We start from the raw sequence: 20,299 nt of genomic DNA, 5'->3' as shown, positions 1-20,299 counted from the left end.
CCAATGACCCAACCGACCATCAAAAAATTCAGGAAGATAAGAGCATGTGGAAGGAAGTTATGACTGTTATAATTTTCCACCGCAAGGGGGCGATAGTGGCATCCCACCCAATGTCCCGGCCCACCATCAAATATCTCAGGAAGATCAGAGCATGTGGAAGAAAATTATGACTGTTACCATTTTCAACCGCAAGGGGGCAATGGTGGCATCCCACCCAATGTCCCGGCCCACCATCAAATATCTCAGGAAGATCAAAGCATGTGGAAGAAAGTAATGACTCTTATCATTTTCAACCGCAATGGGGCGATAATGGCATCCCAGCCAATGTCCTGACCCACCATAAAAAATTTCATGAAATTCAGAGCATGTGGAAGAAAGTTATGACTGTTACCATTTTCAACCGCAACGGGGCAATAGTGGCATTCCACCCAATGTCCGGACCCACCAACAAAAAACTCAGGAAGATCAGAGCATGTTTAAGAAAGTTATGACTGTTATCATTTTCAACCGCAAGGGGGCAATGGTGGCATTCCACCCAATGTCCCGACCCACCATCAAAAATCTCAGGAAGATACGAACCTGTAGAAGAAAGTTATGACTGTTTTCATCGCCCACAGCAGTCCTGCAGTGGCATCCCACCCAATGACCCGACCTACCATCAAAAAATTCAGGAAGATTAGAGCATGTGGAAGGAAGTTATGACTGTTATCATTTTCCACCGCAAGGGGGTGATAGTGGCATCCCACCCAATGTCCCGACCAACCATCAAAAATCTCAGGAAGATCAGAGCATGTGGAAGAAAATTATGACTGTTACCATTTTCAACCGCAAGGGGGCAATGGTGGCATCCCACCCAATGTCCCGACCCACCATCAAATATCTCAGGAAGATCAAAGCATGTGGAAGAAAGTAATGACTCTTATCATTTTCAACCGCAAGGGGGCGATAATGGCATCCCAGCCAATGTCCCGACCCACCATCAAAAATTTCAGGAAATTCAGAGCATGTGGAAGAAAGTTATGACTGTTACCATTTTTAACCGCAACGGGGCAATAGTGGCATCCCACCCAATGTCCCGACCAACCATCAAAAATCTCACGAAGATCAGAGCATGAAAAATAAATGTATGACTGTTATCATTTTCAACCGCAAGGGGGCGGTATTGTTCGTTTTGAAAGTGGGAGCTTAGATCCGCCACCACAAGCCCACCTGGGGGGTATAGAACACTGCTGTTCTTTGTAGAATGTAAAACAAGTTGACTATTGTTTATATTTATAATCATATTTACAACCACAGTATTGTTTTTGTTTTTTTTAAATAGAGCTTAGATCCGCCAACACAAGCCCACCTGGGAGGTACAAACACTGCTGTTCTTTTTAGAATGTAAAAAACGTTGACTATTGTTGTTATTTATATTCATATTCATAAGAACAGTAATTTTTTGGTAGTGGGAGCGTGGATCCGCCACCACAAGCCCACATGGGTGATATAGAACACTGATTTTCTTTTTATAACGTAAACAAGTTGACTATTGTTGATATTTATATTTATAAGCACGGTATTGTTCGTTTTGAAAGTGGGAGCATAGATCCGCCACTACAAGCCCACTTGGGGGGGTAGAAACACTACTGTTTGAAAAAAAAGAAAATAAATAGTTGACTGTTTTTCTTTTTTATATTCACAATAATAAGCACAGTATTGTTTGTTTTGATAGTGGGAGTGCGGCTCCGTCACCACAAGCCCACCTGGGGGTATAGAACACTGCTGTTCTTTTTAGAATGTAAAAAAAGTTGACTATTGTTGTTATTTATATTCATATTTATAAGAACAGTATTTTTTTTGGTAGTGGGAGTGTGAATTTGCCACCACAAGTCCACCTAGGTGATATAGAACACTGATTTTCTTTTTAAAATGTAAACAAGTTGACTATTGTTGATATTTATATTTATAAGCACGGTATTGTTTGTTTTGAAAGTGGGAGCGTAGATCCCGCCACCACAAGCCCACTTGGGGGGTAGAAACACTACTGTTTGAAAAAAAAAAAAAAAAAAAATAGTTGACTATTTTTCTTTTTTATATTCACAATCATAAGCACAGTATTGTTTGTTTCGATAGTGGGAGTGCGGCTCCGTCACCACAAGCCCACCTGGGGGTATAGAACACTGCTGTTCTTTTTAGAATGTAAAAAAAGTTGACTATTGTTGTTATTTATATTCATATTCATAAGAACAGTATTTTTTTGGTAGTGGGAGCGTGGATCCGCCACCACAAGCCCACCTGGGTGATATAGAACACTGATTTTCTTTTTATAACGTAAACAAGTTGACTATTGTTGATATTTATATTTATAAGCACGGTATTGTTTGTTTTGAAAGTGGGAGCGTAGATCCCGCCACCACAAGCCCACTTGGGGGGTAGAAACACTACTGTTTGAAAAAAATAAAAAATAAATAGTTGACTATTTTTCTTTTTTATATTCACAATCATAAGCACAGTATTGTTTGTTTCGATAGTGGGAGTGTGGCTCTGTCACCACAAGCCCACCTGGGGGTATAGAACACTGCTGTTCTTTTTAGAATGTAAAAAAAGTTGACTATTGTTGTTATTTATATTCATATTCATAAGAACAGTATTTTTTTGGTAGTGGGAGCGTGGATCCGCCACCACAAGCCCACCTGGGTGATATAGAACACTGATTTTCTTTTTATAACGTAAACAAGTTGACTATTGTTGATATTTATATTTATAAGCACGGTATTGTTCGTTTTGAAAGTGGGAGCATAGATCTGCCACCACAAGTCCATCTGCGGGGGTATAGAACACTGCTGTTTTTTGTAGAATGTCAAACAAGTTGACTATTGTTTATATTTATAATCATATTTACAACCACAGTATTGTTTGTTTTTGAAAATGGCAGCTTAGATCCGCCAACACAAGCCCACCTGGGAGGTACAAACACTCCTGTTCTTTTTAGAATGTAAAAAAAGTTGATTGATTGATTGAAAAAACAGGTCTTGATCCTACAAGTTTGTCAAATTATCGGCCCATTTCTAAATTATCTTTTGTGTCAAAAATTTTGGAGAAATGTGTTTTATCGAGTGGAGTTTTATGGAGTGTTTTATCACTTTTATGCAGACGACTGCCAAATTTATATGCCTATTTCAAAAGGCCACGGCCCCCTGACACCCCTTCTCAACTGTCTATGCCACGTCAAGGCTTGGTTAGCCCAGAATTTTTTAATAATGAATGAGGGAAAAACGGAAATTTTAGTGTTTGGTCCGGCCCTCACTGACTTGGGACCATTGCAAAATGATGTGCGTCCCAAAGTCACCAGCCTTGGCGTCACTATAGACAGCCATTTTAAACTTGACAAACAAGTCAATGGCGTTTTAAAATCGTGTTTTTATCATCTTCGTCTTTTTAGCAAAGGTAAAACCGTTTTTATCTTTTAACCTTTTTGAACAAGTGGTGCATGCTTTTATTTCAAGTGGCCTGGACTACTGCAATGCACTTTATGCTGGCATTAGCCAAAAAGCTCTCCCCCGGTTGCAGTTAGTCCAGAATGCGGCAGCAGGACTTTTAACAGGGGCCAGGAGACGCCAGCATATAACCCCAATCCTTGAGAGTTTGCACTGGCTCCCTGTTCATTTTAGAATTGATTTTAAAACCTTGCTGTTTGTTTTTAAAGCTTTACATGGACTGGCACCTCAGTATATCTCGGACCTCATCCAAACTTACAATCCTGCGCGCGCTCTGAGGTCCGAGAGCCAGCTCCAGCTCGTGGTGTCCAAGACGAGACTTAAAACCAGGGGAGACAGGGGCCTTCTCTGTGGTCGGCCCTAAGCTCTGGAATAGAGATGCGCGGTTTGCGGACACAACCGCGGAGTCCGCGGATTATCCGCGGATCGGGCGGATGAAATTTAAAAAAATAAGATTTTATCGTGGAACTGTGGACCAGCTCTATACTCTCGGCAGGGTCCTTGAGGGTGCATGGGAGTTTGCCCAACCAGTCTACATGTGCTTTGTGGACTTGGAGAAGGCATTCGACCGTGTACCCCGGGAAGTCCTGTGGGGAGTGCTCAGAGAGTATGGGGTAACGGACTGTCTTATTGTGGCGGCTCGCTCCCTGTATAATCGGTGTCAGAGCTTGGTCCGCATTGCCGGCAGTAAGTCGGACACGTTTCCAGTGAGGGTTGGACTCCGCCAGGGCTGCCCTTTGTCACCGATTCTGTTCATAACCTTTATGGACAGAATTTCTAGGCGCAGTCAGGGCGTTGAGGGTATCTGGTTTGGTGGCTGCAGGATTAGGTCTCTGCTTTTTGCAGATGATGTGGTCCTGATGGCTTCATCTGGCCAGGATCTTCAGCTCTCACTGGATCGGTTCGCAGCCGAGTGTGAAGCGACTGGGATGAGAATCAGCACCTCCAAATCCGAGTCCATGGTTCTCGCCCGGAAAAGGGTGGAGTGCCATCTCCGGGTTGGGGAGGAGATCTTGCCCCAAGTGGAGGAGTTCAAGTACCTCGGAGTCTTGTTCACGAGTGAGGGAAGAGTGGATCGTGAGATCGACAGGCGGATCGGTGCGGCATCTTCAGTAATGCGGACGCTGTATCGATCCGTTGTGGTGAAGAAGGAGCTGAGCCAGAAGGCAAAGCTCTCGATTTACCGGTCGATCTACGTTCCCATCCTCACCTATGGTCATGAGCTTTGGGTTATGACCGAAAGGACAAGATCACGGGTACAAGCGGCCGAAATGAGTTTCCTCCGCCGGGTGGCGGGGCTCTCCCTTAGAGATAGGGTGAGAAGCCCTGCCATCCGGGGGGAGCTCAAAGTAAAGCCGCTGCTCCTCCATATCGAGAGGAGCCAGATGAGGTGGTTCGGGCATCTGGTCAGGATGCCACCCGAACGCCTCCCTCGGGAGGTGTTTCGGGCACGTCCGACCTGTAGGAGGCCACGGGGAAGACCCAGGACACGTTGGGAAGACTATGTCTCCCGGCTGGCCTGGGAACGCCTCGGGATCCACCGGGAGGAGCTGGACGAAGTGGCTGGGGAGAGGGAAGTCTGGGCTTCCCTGCTTAGGCTGCTGCCCCCGCGACCCGACCTCGGATAAGCGGAAGAAGATGGATGGATGGATGGAAGATTTTATCCGCTCGCGGGTCGGGTCGGGCGGATTAATTAGATTTTTTTTTTTTTTTTTTTTTTTTTGCGGGTGGCAGTTAAACCAATTGGGAAATATACATACATAGTTAAATGTTGTTACCCACATACGAAAAACGAGCAGGCACCTGCAGCATATGCCACAACAGAAGAAAAAAAAGAAAAAGAGATGGACACTTTTACGGAGCGGAGAAGGGACGCCTCGCCGGGGTCCGGGACCGAGGCCCCTTCCCCCGAGAGGGCCCCACCGGGAGCCGTAGCTGAGGCGATCCGCGAGAAGGGCCCCGACGCACGTCCAGGGTCACTACCGCGCCCACCGCACCGACACCCCGCCTCGTCCGCTTTCGCCGCGGCCGGCGTCACGCGCAGCAGGTAAGCAGCTTACCTGCCCGCCACCCCCGTGGCCGGGGGCTCGTAACAGGGTCACTCCGCGCGCTCCGCCCGCGCAGCTTACCTGCTTGCTCGCAAAATGATTATTAGCATTCAGACAGGTTAAAATGTTGCTAAAACCATCACTTTTCTATCAGTCACAGTGACTTTTCAAAACAAAAATATTACAGCAAAAATCATATGGGTTGATTGACATGTTTATTCTGTAAGCTAACTTCAATAGTTTGAAATTATTTTGACAGTTAATGCCAGTTATCCTGTCAACCTTTCACAAGACTTCAATTTGTTAATTGAAAGTATAAATAGTATAAACACTTTTAACAGTATGTCGTGCTGTGAAATACAGCCGACAGGATTGCGCACCAAACACGAAGCAAGGCCAAAGTGCATGCATGGTGCAGGAGAACAAAGGACTTCTTTCATTTAAGGTTTGTGATAAACCATCAAACTCATTCGTTAAAAGGACTCTATAGTAATATAAAGCGAATTTTTCTGGACATTATCATGCAAGAAAAGTTTATTTTTGGGATCGCGATCACCGCGTAATGATTTTTAAAGGTCGCATTACATTATTAACTGTCCCATGTGATCAGCCAGTGCGATTGGAAGTCCATGCTCAATTATTGCCTCCGTAAATAAAACTTCGGCATTTATCACATCCAAAGAATCTGTTTGGGCGACGAAAAACGTTGAAAGTTTTCCACTTGTATCGCTAGCAACGGCATTAGACTTGTGTTCTTTTGTCCCAACGTGGTCTTTTACATCACTAATTCCTCCGTGTCCGATCGAAAAATCTTGTCTGCACAAGGTGCAATTCGCGTAGTTTTCACCCTTTTTTTTTTTTTTTAATTAATATTAGATATATAACAACGGGCGGATGGCGGGCGGGTGCAGTTCTGATCAAACGTTACATCGGGTGGATGGCGGATGGTTGACGACTTTCTGCCGCGGTTGCGGATGAAATAAATTGCCTATCCGCGCATCTCTACTCTGGAACACTCTGCCCCTCCATGTTCCAACTGCTCCCACAGTGGACTGTTTTAAGTCTCGTCTTAAGACCCACTTTTATTCTCTGGCTTTTAACACTACGTGAGTTGTGTGGTCCTCTGTTGTCCTCTGTGTTTTTAAAATTGTGCTTTTTGCTTTCTATTTACTGTTTTAATTGGTTTTACCCTTTGAAATTGTTTTTAATCACATTTATTTTATATTGTTTTTAATTGTGTTTAATATTGTTGTGCAGCACTTTGGAAACATTTTGTTGTTTAAATGTGCTATATAAATAAAGTGGATTGAAGTGGATTGGATTGGAATTGGAGTATTGTGACAATCCCACTCAAAAGACAAATGGTATTCTGAAAGAAATAGTACCGTATTTTCCGCACTATAAGGCGCACCGGATTATTAGCCGCACCTTCAATGAATTACATATTTCATAACTTTGTCCACCAATAAGCCGCCCCGGATTATAAGCCGCGCCTACGCTGCGCTAAAGGGAATGTCAAAAAAACAGTCAGATAGTTCAGTCAAACTTTAATAATATATTGAAAACCAGCGTTCTAACAACTCTGTCCCAAAATGTACGCAAATGTGCAATCACAAACATAGTAAAATTCAAAATGGTGTAGAGCAATAGCAACATAATGTTGCTCGAACGTTAATGTCACAACACACAAAATAAACATAGCGCTCACCTTCTGAAGTTATTCTTCATTCGTAAATCCTTCGAATTCTTCGTCTTCGGTGTCCGAATTGAAAAGTTGCGCAAGCGTGGGATCCAAAATGGCCGGTTCCGTCTCGTCGAAGTCATCGGAGTCAGTGTCGCTGTTGTTGTGCAGCAGTTCTGTGAATCCTGCCTTCCGGAAAGCTCGGACCACAGTTGTGACCGAAATATCTGCCCAGGCATTTACGATCCACTGGCAAATGTTGGCGTATGTCGTCCGGCGCTGTCTGCCCGTCTTAGTGAAGGTGTGTTCGCCTTCGGAGCTGTGTGAAAAAAGCCACCCGGCCTCTTCGCGTAAACTTCCCTTAACCACTCGCTCATCTTTTCTTCATCCATCCATCCCTTCGAGTTAGCTTTTATGATGACGCCGGCTGGAAAGGTCTCTTTTGGCAAGGTCTTCCTTTTGAATATCACCATGGGTGGAAGTTAGCATGGCAAGCTAGAACCACAGTGAAGGATGACTTCTCATTCCCTGTGGTGCGAATATTCACCGTACGTGCTCCCGTTCCACAGTGCGGTTCACAGGAATATCAGTTGCTGTGAAATACGGTAGTAATCCGTGTGCGGATGGAGAGATTGCGTCTTTTTATGAACCGGTTCCTTGTCGCTTAGTAGGAGCCATTTTGTGGTCTTTACAGATGTAAACAGGAAATGAAACGTACGGTGATATCCGCGCGTTTTTTCTTCTTCTTCCGGGGGCGGGTGGTTGCTTACAGTAGAAGAAGAAGCGCTTCCTGTTCTATGGGGGCGGGTGCTTTCCTTGGCGGTTGCTTGCGTAGAAGAAGAAGCGCTTCCTGTTCTACCGGGAAAAAAGATGGCGGCTGTTTACCGAAGTTGCGAGATCGAAACTTTATGAAAATGAATCGTAATAAAGCGCACCGGGTTATAAGGCGCACTGTCAGCTTTTGAGAAAATTTGTGGTTTTTAGGTGCGCCTTATAGTGCGGAAAATACGGTAATACCAGTCTTGCTTGTATTCTCTTCTTCCCTGCATTTCTCTTTTGCCCTCCTCTCCATCACCTTCTCCTTTTGTGTCCGCTCCTGCAGGCGGGCTGTTCATTAGGAATACCGATCAGGAGTACACGGCGTTTCGACTGGCCATCTTCCTTCACAACACCAGCCCCAACGCCACGGAAGCCCCCTTCAACCTGGTGCCGCACGTGGACAACATCGAGACGGCCAACAGCTTCGCCGTCACCAACGCGTGTAAGTAACCGGGGGGTCCCTTTCTACGGTACCAGCTCAAGTGGCTTGTTTCGAGGTACCGCCGTTGTTGGCTCTGAACGAACGTGGGATGAAAACACGTTAAAGGTGCACAAAAAGGACTGATTGATGTTGCCTTGATTACATTTTTTTTTTTTTTTTTTTGCTGTTTGTGTTGGCGACCCGCGTTACGGGGCGAGACCCCGTCATTGCTGTTGATTGTTCTTCTCACAAGTGAACACTGATTACAACAACAACGAAAATTATTCTACAAAGCAATCTCATTTATTTGAGTTGAGAAAAGACGCTGTAGTAGGGCTGGCCGATACAATATCGGTATATATCACGATAGACATGTAATCGATAATCAATAAAAAAAAAAAAGCGTTTCATAAAACGTTAAATTTTGCTGGTTTTGTGGGAGTGGCACGCTAACAGCCAATCAGGTGACAGTATCAATTATCAAGTTTGGTTGCGTGGAGTGAGAAGAGAAAGTCAAAATGAAGAAATTGTGGATAAAAGAGGAAAAGTCAGTTTTTGGTATTTTTTCCAAAACGGACATCCTGTAAATGATGCAAGGCTCACCCTTTAGAGCACAGCTTTAACTTCCTGGCATTAAACCTGCAGAAAATGGTTCTTCTCAGGTTTCCCTATGTTTACATTTTCACACTTTGCACTATTTTTTTTACACTTTATGAAGCATTTCTTACATATTCCTTCAACTATTTTGTTGACAATGTTTGAGGGTTTTCCATGCTTGTGTTGACATTTCCTTTCTGCCTTGATTATAATCAGAGGAAGGTTACATTTCAAAATAAAATGTATTATTCTCCTGCTCCTTGTTTTCCATTAGTCATAAAAATGTAAATAATTACTGATATATTAATAATATTAAAACAATTACTGCATAACAAAAAATAATGTCCATAGTTAAATAAGAATAACAAGGCAAATACATGTTACACAGCCGTTATTTCCTGGCGTTAAACCTGCAGAAAATAGTTCTTCTCAGGTTTCTCTATGTTTACATTTTCACACTTTGCACTATTTTCTTACACTTTATGAGGCATTTCTTACATATTCCTTCATTTTAAGGTGTTGAATGTGATTTTACTATTTTGTTGACATTGTTTGAGGGTTTTCCACGCTTGTGTTGACATTTCCTTTCTGCCTCGATTATAATCAGAGGAAGTTACATTTCAAATAAAATATTTTATTCTCCTGCGCCTTGTTTTCCATTAGTCATAAAAATGTAAATAATTACTGATATAATAATATTAAAACAATTACTGCACAACAAAAAATCATTTCCATAGTTAAATAAGAATAACAAGGCAAATACATGTTACACAGCCGTTATTTCCTGGCATTAAACCTGCAGAAAGTAGTTCTTCTCAGGTTTCTCTATGTTTACATTTTAACACTTTGCACTATTTTCTTACACTTTATGAAGCATTTCTTCCACATTCCTTCATTTTAAGGTGTTTAATGTGATGTTACTATTTTGTTGACATTGTTTGAGTGTTTTCCATGCTTGTATTGACATTTCCTTTCTGCCTTGATAGCTGAGGGATTATAATCACAGGAAGTTACATTTCAAATAAAATATTTTATTCTCCTGCTCCTTGTTTTCCATTAGTCATAAAAATGAAAATAATTACTGATAAATTAATAATATTAAAACAATTACTGCATAACACAAAATAATTTCCATAGTTAAATAAGAATAACAAGGCAAATACATGTTACACAGCCGTTATTTCCTGGCATTAAACCTGCAGAAAATAGTTCTTCTCAGGTTTCTCTATGTTTACATTTTAACACGTTGCACTATTTTCTTACACTTTATGAAGCATTTCTTACACATTCCTTAATTTTAAGGTGTTTATGTGATTTTACTATTTTGTTGACATTGTTTGAGGGTTTTCCACGCTTGTGTTGACATTTCCTTTCTGCCTCGATTATAATCAGAGGAAGTTACATTTCAAATAAAATATTTTATTCTCCTGCGCCTTGTTTTCCATGAGTCATAAAAATGTAAATAATTACTGATATAATAATAATATTAAAACAATTACTGCATAACAAAAAATAATTTCCATAGTTAAATAAGAATAACAGGGCAAATAAATGTTACACAGCCGTTTTTTCCTGGCATTAAACCTGCAGAAAGTAATTCTTCTCAGGTTTCTCTATGTTTACATTTTAACACTTCGCACTATTTTCTTACACTTTATGAAGCATTTCTTACATATTCCTTCATTTTAAGGTGTTTAATGTGATTTTACTATTTTGTTGACATTGTTTGAGGGTTTTCCATGCGTGTGTTGACATTTCCTTTCTGCCTCGATTATAATCAGAGGAAGTTACATTTCAAATAAAATATTTTATTCTCCTTCTCCTTGTTTTCCATTAGTCATAAAAATGTAAATAATTACCGATATGTTAATAATATTAAAACAATTACTGCATAACAAAAAATCATTTCCATAGTTAAATAAGAATAACAGGGCAAATAAATGTTACACAGCCGTTATTTCCTGGCATTAAACCTGCAGAAAGTAGTTCTTCTCAGGTTTCTCTATGTTTACATTTTAACACGTTGCACTATTTTTTTTACACTTTATGAAGCATTTCTTACACATTCCTTCATTTTAAGGTGTTTAATGTGATTTTACTATTTTGTTGACATTGTTTGAGGGTTTTCCATGCTTGTGTTGACATTTCCTTTCTGCCTTGATAGCTGAGGGATTATAATCAGAGGAAGTTACATTTCTAATAAAATATTTTATTCTCCTGCTCCTTATTTTCTATTAGTCATAAAAATGTCAATAATTATCGATATCGACCGTCCATCCATCCATCCATTTTCTACCGCTTATTCCCTTCGGGGTCGCGGGGGGCGCTGGAGCCTATCTCAGCTACAATCGGGCGGAAGGCGGGGTACACCCTAGACAAGTCGCCACCTCATCGCAGTGATATCGACCGGTATATCAATAATATTTTAACAATTACTAAATAACGAAAAATAATTTCCATAGTTAAATAAGAATAACAGGGCAAATACATGTTACACAGCCGTTATTTCCTGGCATTAAACCTGCAGAAAATAGTTCTTCTCAGGTTTCTCTATGTTTACATTTTCACACTTTGCACTATTTTCTTACACTTTATGAAGCATTTCTTACACATTCCTTCATTTTAAGGTGTTGAATGTGATTTTACTATTTTGTTGACATTGTTTGAGGGTTTTCCATGCTTGTGTTGACATTTCCTTTCTGCCTCGATTATAATCAGAGGAAGTTACATTTCTAATAAAATATTTTGTTCTCATGCTCCTTGTTTTCCATTAGTCATAAAAATGTGAATAATCACCGATATATTAATAATATTAAAACAATTACTGCATAACACAAAATCATTTCCATAGTTAAATAAGAGTAACAAGGCAAATACATGTTACACAGCCATTATTTCCTGGCATTAAACCTGCAGAAAATAGTTCTTCTCAGGTTTCTCTATGTTTACATTTTAACACGTTGCACTATTTTCTTCCACTTTATGAAGCATTTCTTACACATTCCTTCATTTTAAGGTGTTTAATGTGATTTTACTATTTTGTTGACATTGTTTGAGGGTTTTCCATGCTTGTGTTGACATTTTATTTCCTGCCACTAAACAGAAAATAGTTCTTCTCAGTTTTCTATTATTAATATAATCAGAGGAAGTTACAGTTTAAATAAAAATGTTTAATATTTATGTTTCTCCTGATCTTTATTTTGTAGGTCATTAAAATACATCAATAATTATCGATATTGACCGATACAAAACACTGATATCGCGATACAGTTTTCAGCCATATCGTCCAGCCCTATGCTATAATGTGATGTATTTATTTTTCCCCCCGGATCCTTTAGTCCTGAATATTGATTGGAGATTGAATGTGCTCCTCTGTAGTTGATTGATTGGCTTGTTTTGAAGTCACCTCAACTGGGAGGACCAGTTGTGTTATCGTCAAGTCGACAGTTTTTCTAAAAGCCTGGAACGGGCTGAGGGGTTTCTCAGAGAACTGAACACTTGTCCGAGGAAGTTTACCTCGTTTGTTTGCTCTCTGCTCTGAGAAAGATGCTCTTGTGCAAACAGACTGTGATATCGTGCTGGATTATACAACATATGGCGGCAGCAAGGACGGTCAAAGGCTTTTTGTTTCTGGTTAATAATCAGGAGACACACTTGTTCCTGGTTAACAGTCAGGAGACATGCCTGTTCCTGGTTGACATTCAAGAGACACGTTTGTTCCTGGTTGACATTCAGGAGACACGCCTGTTCCTGGTTGACATTCAAGAGACAAGTTTGTTTCTGGTTAATAATCAGGAGGCTCACCTGTTTCTGGTTGACATTCAAGATACGCGTTTGTTCCTGGTTAACAATCAGGACACATACCTGTTCCTTGTTGAAATTCAAGAGACATGTTTGTTTCAGGTTAATAATCAGGAGACACACTTGTTCCTGGTTGACAATCAGGAGACACGCCTGTTCCTGGTTGACATTCAAGAGACAAGTTTGTTTCTGGTTAATAATCAGGAGGCTCACCTGTTCCTGGTTGACATTAGGGAGACACGTTTGTTTCTGGTTGACATTCAAGAGACAAGTTTGTTTCTGGTTAACAATCAGGAGACACACCTGTTCCTGGTTGACAATCAGGACACACACCTGTTCCTGGTTGACATTCAAGAGACACGTTTGTTTCTGGTTAATAATCAGGAGACACACTTGTTCCTGGTTAACAGTCAGGAGACATCCCTGTTCCTGGTTGACATTCAAGAGACACGTTTGTTTCTGGTTAATAATCAAGAGGCTCACCTGTTTCTGGTTGACATTCAAGAGACACGTTTGTTTCTGGTTAATAATTAAGAGGCTCACCTGTTTCTGGTTGACATTCAGGAGACACGCCTGTTTCTGGTTGACATTCAAGATACACGTTTGTTCCTGGTTAACAATCAGGAGACATGCCTGTTCCTGGTTGACATTCAAGAGACACGTTTGTTTATGGTTTATAATCAGGAGACACACCTGGTCCTGGTTGACATTCAAGAGACACGTTTGTTTATGGTTAACAATCAGGAGACACACCTGTTCCTGGTTGACATTCAAGAGACAAGTTTGTTTCTGGTTAATAATCAGGGGGCTCACCTGTTCCTGGTTGACATTCAAGATACACGTTTGTTCCTAGGTTAACAATCAGGAGACATGCCTGTTCCTGGTTGACATTCAAGAGACACGTTTGTTTATGGTTAACAATCAGGAGACACACCTGGTCCTGGTTGACATTCAAAAGACACGTTTGTTTCTGGTTAATAATCAGGAGACACGCTTGTTTCTGGTTAACAATCAGGAGACATGCCTGTTCCTGGTTGAAATTCAAGAGACACGTTTGTTTCTGGTTAATAATCAAGAGACACACCTGTTTCTGGTTGACATTCAGGAGACACGCCTGTTTCTGGTTGACATTCAAGAGACACGTTTGTTTCTGGTTAACAATCAGGAGGCTCACCTGTTCCTGGTTGACATTCAGGAGACACTTCTGTTCCTGGTTGACATTCAAGAGACAAGTTTGTTTCTGGTTAATAATCAAGAGGCTCACCTGTTCCTGGTTGACATTCAAGATACACGTTTGTTCTTGGTTAACAATCAGGAGACACGCCTGTTCCTGGTTGACATTCAAGAGACACGTTTGTTTATGGTTAATAATCAGGAGACACACCTGTTCCTGGTTGACATTCAAGATACACGTTTGTTCCTGGTGAACAATCAGGAGACATGCCTGTTCCTGGTTGACATTCAAGAGACAAGTTTGTTTCTGGTTAATAATCAGGAGACACACTTGTTCCTGGTTGACAATCAGGAGACACGCCTGATCCTGGTTGACATTCAAGAGACAAGTTTGTTTCTGGTTAATAATCAGGAGACACACTTGTTCCTGGTTAACAGTCAGGAGACATGCCTGTTCCTGGTTGACATTCAAGAGACACGTTTGTTTCTGGTTAATAATCAGGAGACACACCTGTTCCTGGTTGACATTCAGGAGACACGTTTGTTTCTGGTTGACATTCAAGAGACAAGTTTGTTTCTGGTTAATAATCAGTAGACACACTTGTTCCTGGTTAACAGTCAGGAGACATGCCTGTTCCTGGTTGACATTCAAGAGACACGTTTGTTTCTGGTTAATAATCAGGAGACACACCTGTTCCTGGTTGACATTCAGGAGACACACCTGTTCCTGGTTGACATTCATGAGACAAGTTTGTTTCTGGTTAATAATCAGGAGACACACTTGTTCCTGGTTAACAGTCAGGAGACATGCCTGTTCCTGGTTGACATTCAAGAGACAAGTTTGTTTCTGGTTAATAATCAAGAGACACACCTGTTCCTGGTTGACAATCAGGACACACACCTGTTCCTGGTTGACATTCAAGAGACAAGTTTGTTTCTGGTTAATAATCAGGAGGCTCACCTGTTCCTGGTTGACATTCAAGATACACGTTTGTTCCTAGGTTAACAATCAGGAGACATGCCTGTTCCTGGTTGACATTCAAGAGACACGTTTGTTTCTGGTTAATAATCAGGAGAATCACCTGTTCCTGGTTGACATTCAAGAGACAAGTTTGTTTCTGGTTAATAATCAAGAGGCTCACCTATTTCTGGTTGACATTCAAGATACGTGTTTGTTCCTGGTTAACAATCAGGAGACATGCCTGTTCCTGGTTGACATTCAAGAGACACGTTTGTTTCTGGTTGACATTCAAGAGACAAGTTTGTTTCTGGTTAATAATCAGGAGACACACTTGTTCCTGGTTGACAATCAGGAGACACGCCTGGTCCTGGTTGACATTCAAGAGACAAGTTTGTTTCTGGTTAATAATCAGGAGACACACTTGTTCCTGGTTAACATTCAAGAGACATGCCTGTTCCTGGTTGACATTCAAGAGACACGTTTGTTCCTGGTTCACATTCAAGAGACACGTTTGTTCTTGGTTGACATTCAGGAGACACGCCTGTTCCTGGTTGACATTCAAGAGACACGTTTGTTTATGGTTAATAATCAGGAGACACACCTGGTCCTGGTTGACATTCAAGAGACACGTTTGTTTCTGGTTGATAATCAGGAGACACGCCTGTTCCTGGTTGACAATAAATAAAACACACCTGTCTGTGGCTGCTAATGGAGAGACACACCTGTCACTGGTTGACGATCAGGAGACACGTCGGTTCCTGGTTGACAATCAAGAGACCTGCCTGTTCCTGATTGACAATAAATAAACATGCCTGTTCGGGGTTGACGATCGGGAGACAAGTCTGTTCCTGGTTGACATTCAAGAGACAAGTTTGTTTCTGGTTAATAATCAGGAGGCTCACCTGTTCCTGGTTGACATTCAAGATACGCGTTTGTTCCTGGTTAACAATCAGGAGACATGCGTGTTCCTGGTTGACATTCAAGAGACACCTTTGTTTCTGGTTAATAATCAAGAGACACACCTGTTCCTGGTTGACATTCAGGAGACACGTTTGTTTTTGGTTGACATTCAAGAGACAAGTTTGTTTCTGGTTAATAATCAGGAGACACACTTGTTCCTGGTTAACAGTCAGGAGACATGCCTGTTCCTGGTTGACATTCAAGAGACACGTTTGTTTCTGGTTAATAATCAGGAGACACACCTGTTCCTGGTTGACAATCAGGAGACATGCCTGTTCTTGGTTGACATTCTAGAGACACGTTTGTTTCTGGTTAACAATCAGGAGACATGCCTGTTCCTGGTTGACATTCAATTCAAGAGACACGTTTGTTTCTGGTTAACAATCAGGAGACACACCTGGTCCTGGTTGACATTCAAAAGACACGTTTGTTTCTGGTTAATAATCAGGAGGCTCACCTGTTCCTGGTTGACATTCAAAATACACGTTTTTTTCTGGTTAATAATCAGGAGACACACCTGTTCCTGGTTAACAATAAATAAAACACACCTGTCTGTGGCTGCTAATCGGTAGACACACCCGTCACTGGTTGACGATCAGGAGACACGTCGCTTCCTGGTTGGCAATCAAGAGACACGCCTGTTCCTGATTGACAAGCAAAAGACATGCATGTTCAGGGTTGACGATCGGGAGACAAGTCTGTTCCTGGTTGACAATCAAGAGACACGCCTGTCCGTGGTTGACAATCAGGAGACACGCCTGTTCCTGATTGACATCCAAGAGACATGTTTGTTTCTGGTTAATAATCAGGAGACACACCTGTTCCTGGTTGACATTCAGGAGACACACCTGTTCCTGGTTGACATTCATGAGACAAGTTTGTTTCTGGTTAATAATCAGGAGACACACTTGTTCCTGGTTAACAGTCAGGAGACATGCCTGTTCCTGGTTGACATTCAAGAGACAAGTTTGTTTCTGGTTAATAATCAAGAGACACACCTGTTCCTGGTTGACAATCAGGACACACACCTGTTCCTGGTTGACATTCAAGAAACAAGTTTGTTTCTGGTTAATAATCAGGAGGCTCACCTGTTCCTGGTTGACATTCAAGAGACACGTTTGTTTCTGGTTAATAATCAGGAGAATCACCTGTTCCTGGTTGACATTCAAGAGACAAGTTTGTTTCTGGTTAATAATCAAGAGGCTCACCTATTTCTGGTTGACATTCAAGATACGTGTTTGTTCCTGGTTAACAATCAGGAGACATGCCTGTTCCTGGTTGACATTCAAGAGACACGTTTGTTTCTGGTTGACATTCAAGAGACAAGTTTGTTTCTGGTTAATAATCAGGAGACACACTTGTTCCTGGTTGACAATCAGGAGACACGCCTGGTCCTGGTTGACATTCAAGAGACAAGTTTGTTTCTGGTTAATAATCAGGAGACACACTTGTTCCTGGTTAACATTCAAGAGACATGCCTGTTCCTTGTTGGCATTCAAGAGACAAGTTTGTTTCTGGTTAATAATCAGGAGACACACTTGTTCCTGGTTGACATTCAAGAGACACGCCTGTTCCTGGTTGACATTCAAGAGACAAGTTTGTTTCTGGTTAATAATCAGGAGGCTCACTTGTTCCTGGTTAACATTCAAGAGACATGCCTGTTCCTGGTTGACATTCAAGAGACACGTTTGTTCCTGGTTCACATTCAAGAGACACGTTTGTTCTTGGTTGACATTCAAGAGACACGCCTGTTCCTGGTTGACAATAAATAAAACACACCTGTCTGTGGCTGCTAATGGAGAGACACACCTGTCACTGGTTGACGATCAGGAGACACGTCGGTTCCTGGTTGACAATCAAGAGACCTGCCTGTTCCTGATTGACAATAAATAAACATGCCTGTTCGGGGTTGACGATCGGGAGACAAGTCTGTTCCTGGTTGACATTCAAGAGACAAGTTTGTTTCTGGTTAATAATCAGGAGGCTCACCTGTTCCTGGTTGACATTCAAGATACGCGTTTGTTCCTGGTTAACAATCAGGAGACATGCGTGTTCCTGGTTGACATTCAAGAGACACCTTTGTTTCTGGTTAATAATCAAGAGACACACCTGTTCCTGGTTGACATTCAGGAGACACGTTTGTTTTTGGTTGACATTCAAGAGACAAGTTTGTTTCTGGTTAATAATCAGGAGACACACTTGTTCCTGGTTAACAGTCAGGAGACATGCCTGTTCCTGGTTGACATTCAAGAGACACGTTTGTTTCTGGTTAACAATCAGGAGACACATCTGTTCCTGGTTGACATTCAAGAGACAAGTTTGTTTCTGGTTAATAATCAGGAGACATGCCTGTTCCTGGTTGACATTCAAGAGACACGTTTGTTCCTAGGTTAACAATCAGGAGACATGCCTGTTCCTGGTTGACAATCAAGAGACACGTTTGTTTATGGTTAACAATCAGGAGACACACCTGGTCCTGGTTGACATTCAAAAGACACGTTTTTTTCTGGTTAATAATCAGGAGACACGCCTGTTCCTGGTTAACAATAAATAAAACACACCTGTCTGTGGCTGCTAATCGGGAGACACACCTGTCACTGGTTGACGATCAGGAGACACGTCGCTTCCTGGTTGACAATCAAGAGACACGCCTGTTCCTGATTGACAATCAAAAGACACGCCTGTTCGGGGTTGACAATCAAGAGACACGCCTGTCCGTGGTTGACAATCAGGAGACACGCCTGTCCCTGATTGACATTCAAGAGACATGTTTGTTTCTGGTTAAAAATCAGGAGACACGCCTGTTCCTGGTTGACAATCAAGAGACGGGCCTTTTCCTGGTTGACACTCAAGAGACACGTTTGTTTCTGGTTAATAATCAAGAGACACGCCTGTTCCTGGTTGACAGTCAAGAGACGGGCCTTTTCCTGGTTGACGATCAGGAGACACGCCTGTTCCTGGTTGACCATCAGAATGTGTGGTGACCACTGATTGGCTAACAGGAGTGTCCATGTTGGTTATTCCATGTCTGGATGGCTCTGAGTAAATGAAACATGATTCCAATCACTCACATTTATGAATGTTAATTGGTTCCCTCGCTCCATTGTTACTTCCCACGTCAACCGAGCGGTTAAAAGAGTCAAAAGCGTTGTTCAAATGAATTGTTCCCTCTTCCCAAAATGGGTTTTGTCCCGCCTCTGAGTCAGATCGCAGGCCATTGTTGAAGAGGAAGAAGCATGGATTTAATTAGTGCTGCATTAAAAGGCTGCGAACACAAGCGCTGTTTTACTACACCTTTGTGGGCCACCTTTTAACCGGCGGTGACACTTCCCTTTCTTTCATGTGGCGCACTCAAAAATTGTTCTCCTTCAAGAAAGTCCCCCCCCAAGCAAAGACCTCAAATAAGAGATTCTGCACAACTATTTAGCATTTTGCATCCTTCGGCGCCATTGAAGATGTGTGAAAGATGACAATGAATAAAAAGATGTGAGGTCAGATCATTTCAATATAGTCAGAGAAGAAGTACAGAATATTATTAATGCTGTGGTTTCATCTCCGTCTATGATTTATTTAGTACTTTCTTCATTTTAAACAAGGACTTTGTACTTTCTTTCTTTTTTAAAGAGTCAATTCTACACTTTGACCGAGCAAAGAGGCGTCATTTACATGCTAGAGATGTTAAAGTGTGATGATAACGTCTCGTGGTCTCTCTTTTAGCAACAAAAATGAACAAAAGCTGTTCACAGATGCTCTTAAAGTGCGTTGGAACATAAGTGAATGTTTAAGACGGACAAAGACTTGTCAAGTGTAAAACATACACGGAGAATGTCTGCAACCTGTGGACGACGATAAGGAAGCATCAGTCCTACATTATCAAAAAATGTATTCGTCTGAAAATGGCAAAAAAGCAATACTTTCGCTGAATGACCCCCTTTAACATTTGAAGTTGGGCTGAGAGGATAACATACATGGCTGATGTGGGTTCCAAACCCAAAAGGGACCAAAAAAACGAATATTTCTTTATAAAATGTTAACGTCTATGAGTCATATATATGTATATATGTAAATATATATATATATATATATATATATATATATATATATATAGGCTATCGATGCTGTCATCTAGCAAAGCTGAATTTGACACCAACCATTCACGAAACCCAACACAACACTCCAATACGTGCACCATGACAGCAACCACCCACCCACCACCACGAAAAGAATACCTACCGGAATCAATAAAAGGCTATCGATGCTGTCATCTAGCAAAGCTGAATTTGACCAAGCAACCCCCCCCGTACCAAAAAGCCCTTGATGAAAGCGGATACAATTTCACCCTCACCTATGAACCCACGC

The 20,299-nt window shown here is 41.6% G+C and overlaps 1 protein-coding gene across 4 annotated transcripts in view; it reads left to right on the top strand.

Moving 5' to 3' along the window:
- The window catches only part of gria4a (glutamate receptor, ionotropic, AMPA 4a), a 417,233-nt gene that overhangs the window by 21,572 nt on the left and 375,362 nt on the right, over positions 1–20,299 (top strand). For all 4 annotated transcript variants that reach the window (XM_061925858.1, XM_061925861.1, XM_061925860.1 and 1 more), the window contains exon 2: positions 8,311–8,469. In XM_061925858.1, coding sequence (XP_061781842.1) covers positions 8,311–8,469 — 159 coding nt within the window. The remainder of the gene's footprint in view (positions 1–8,310; positions 8,470–20,299) is intronic.

The sequence above is a fragment of the Nerophis lumbriciformis genome, linkage group LG30 (genome assembly GCF_033978685.3).
Source record: "Nerophis lumbriciformis linkage group LG30, RoL_Nlum_v2.1, whole genome shotgun sequence".
Classification (NCBI taxonomy): domain Eukaryota; kingdom Metazoa; phylum Chordata; class Actinopteri; order Syngnathiformes; family Syngnathidae; genus Nerophis; species Nerophis lumbriciformis.
The sequence above is the reverse complement of the archived record's forward strand: the minus strand, read 5'-3'. Positions and strand labels throughout refer to the sequence as shown.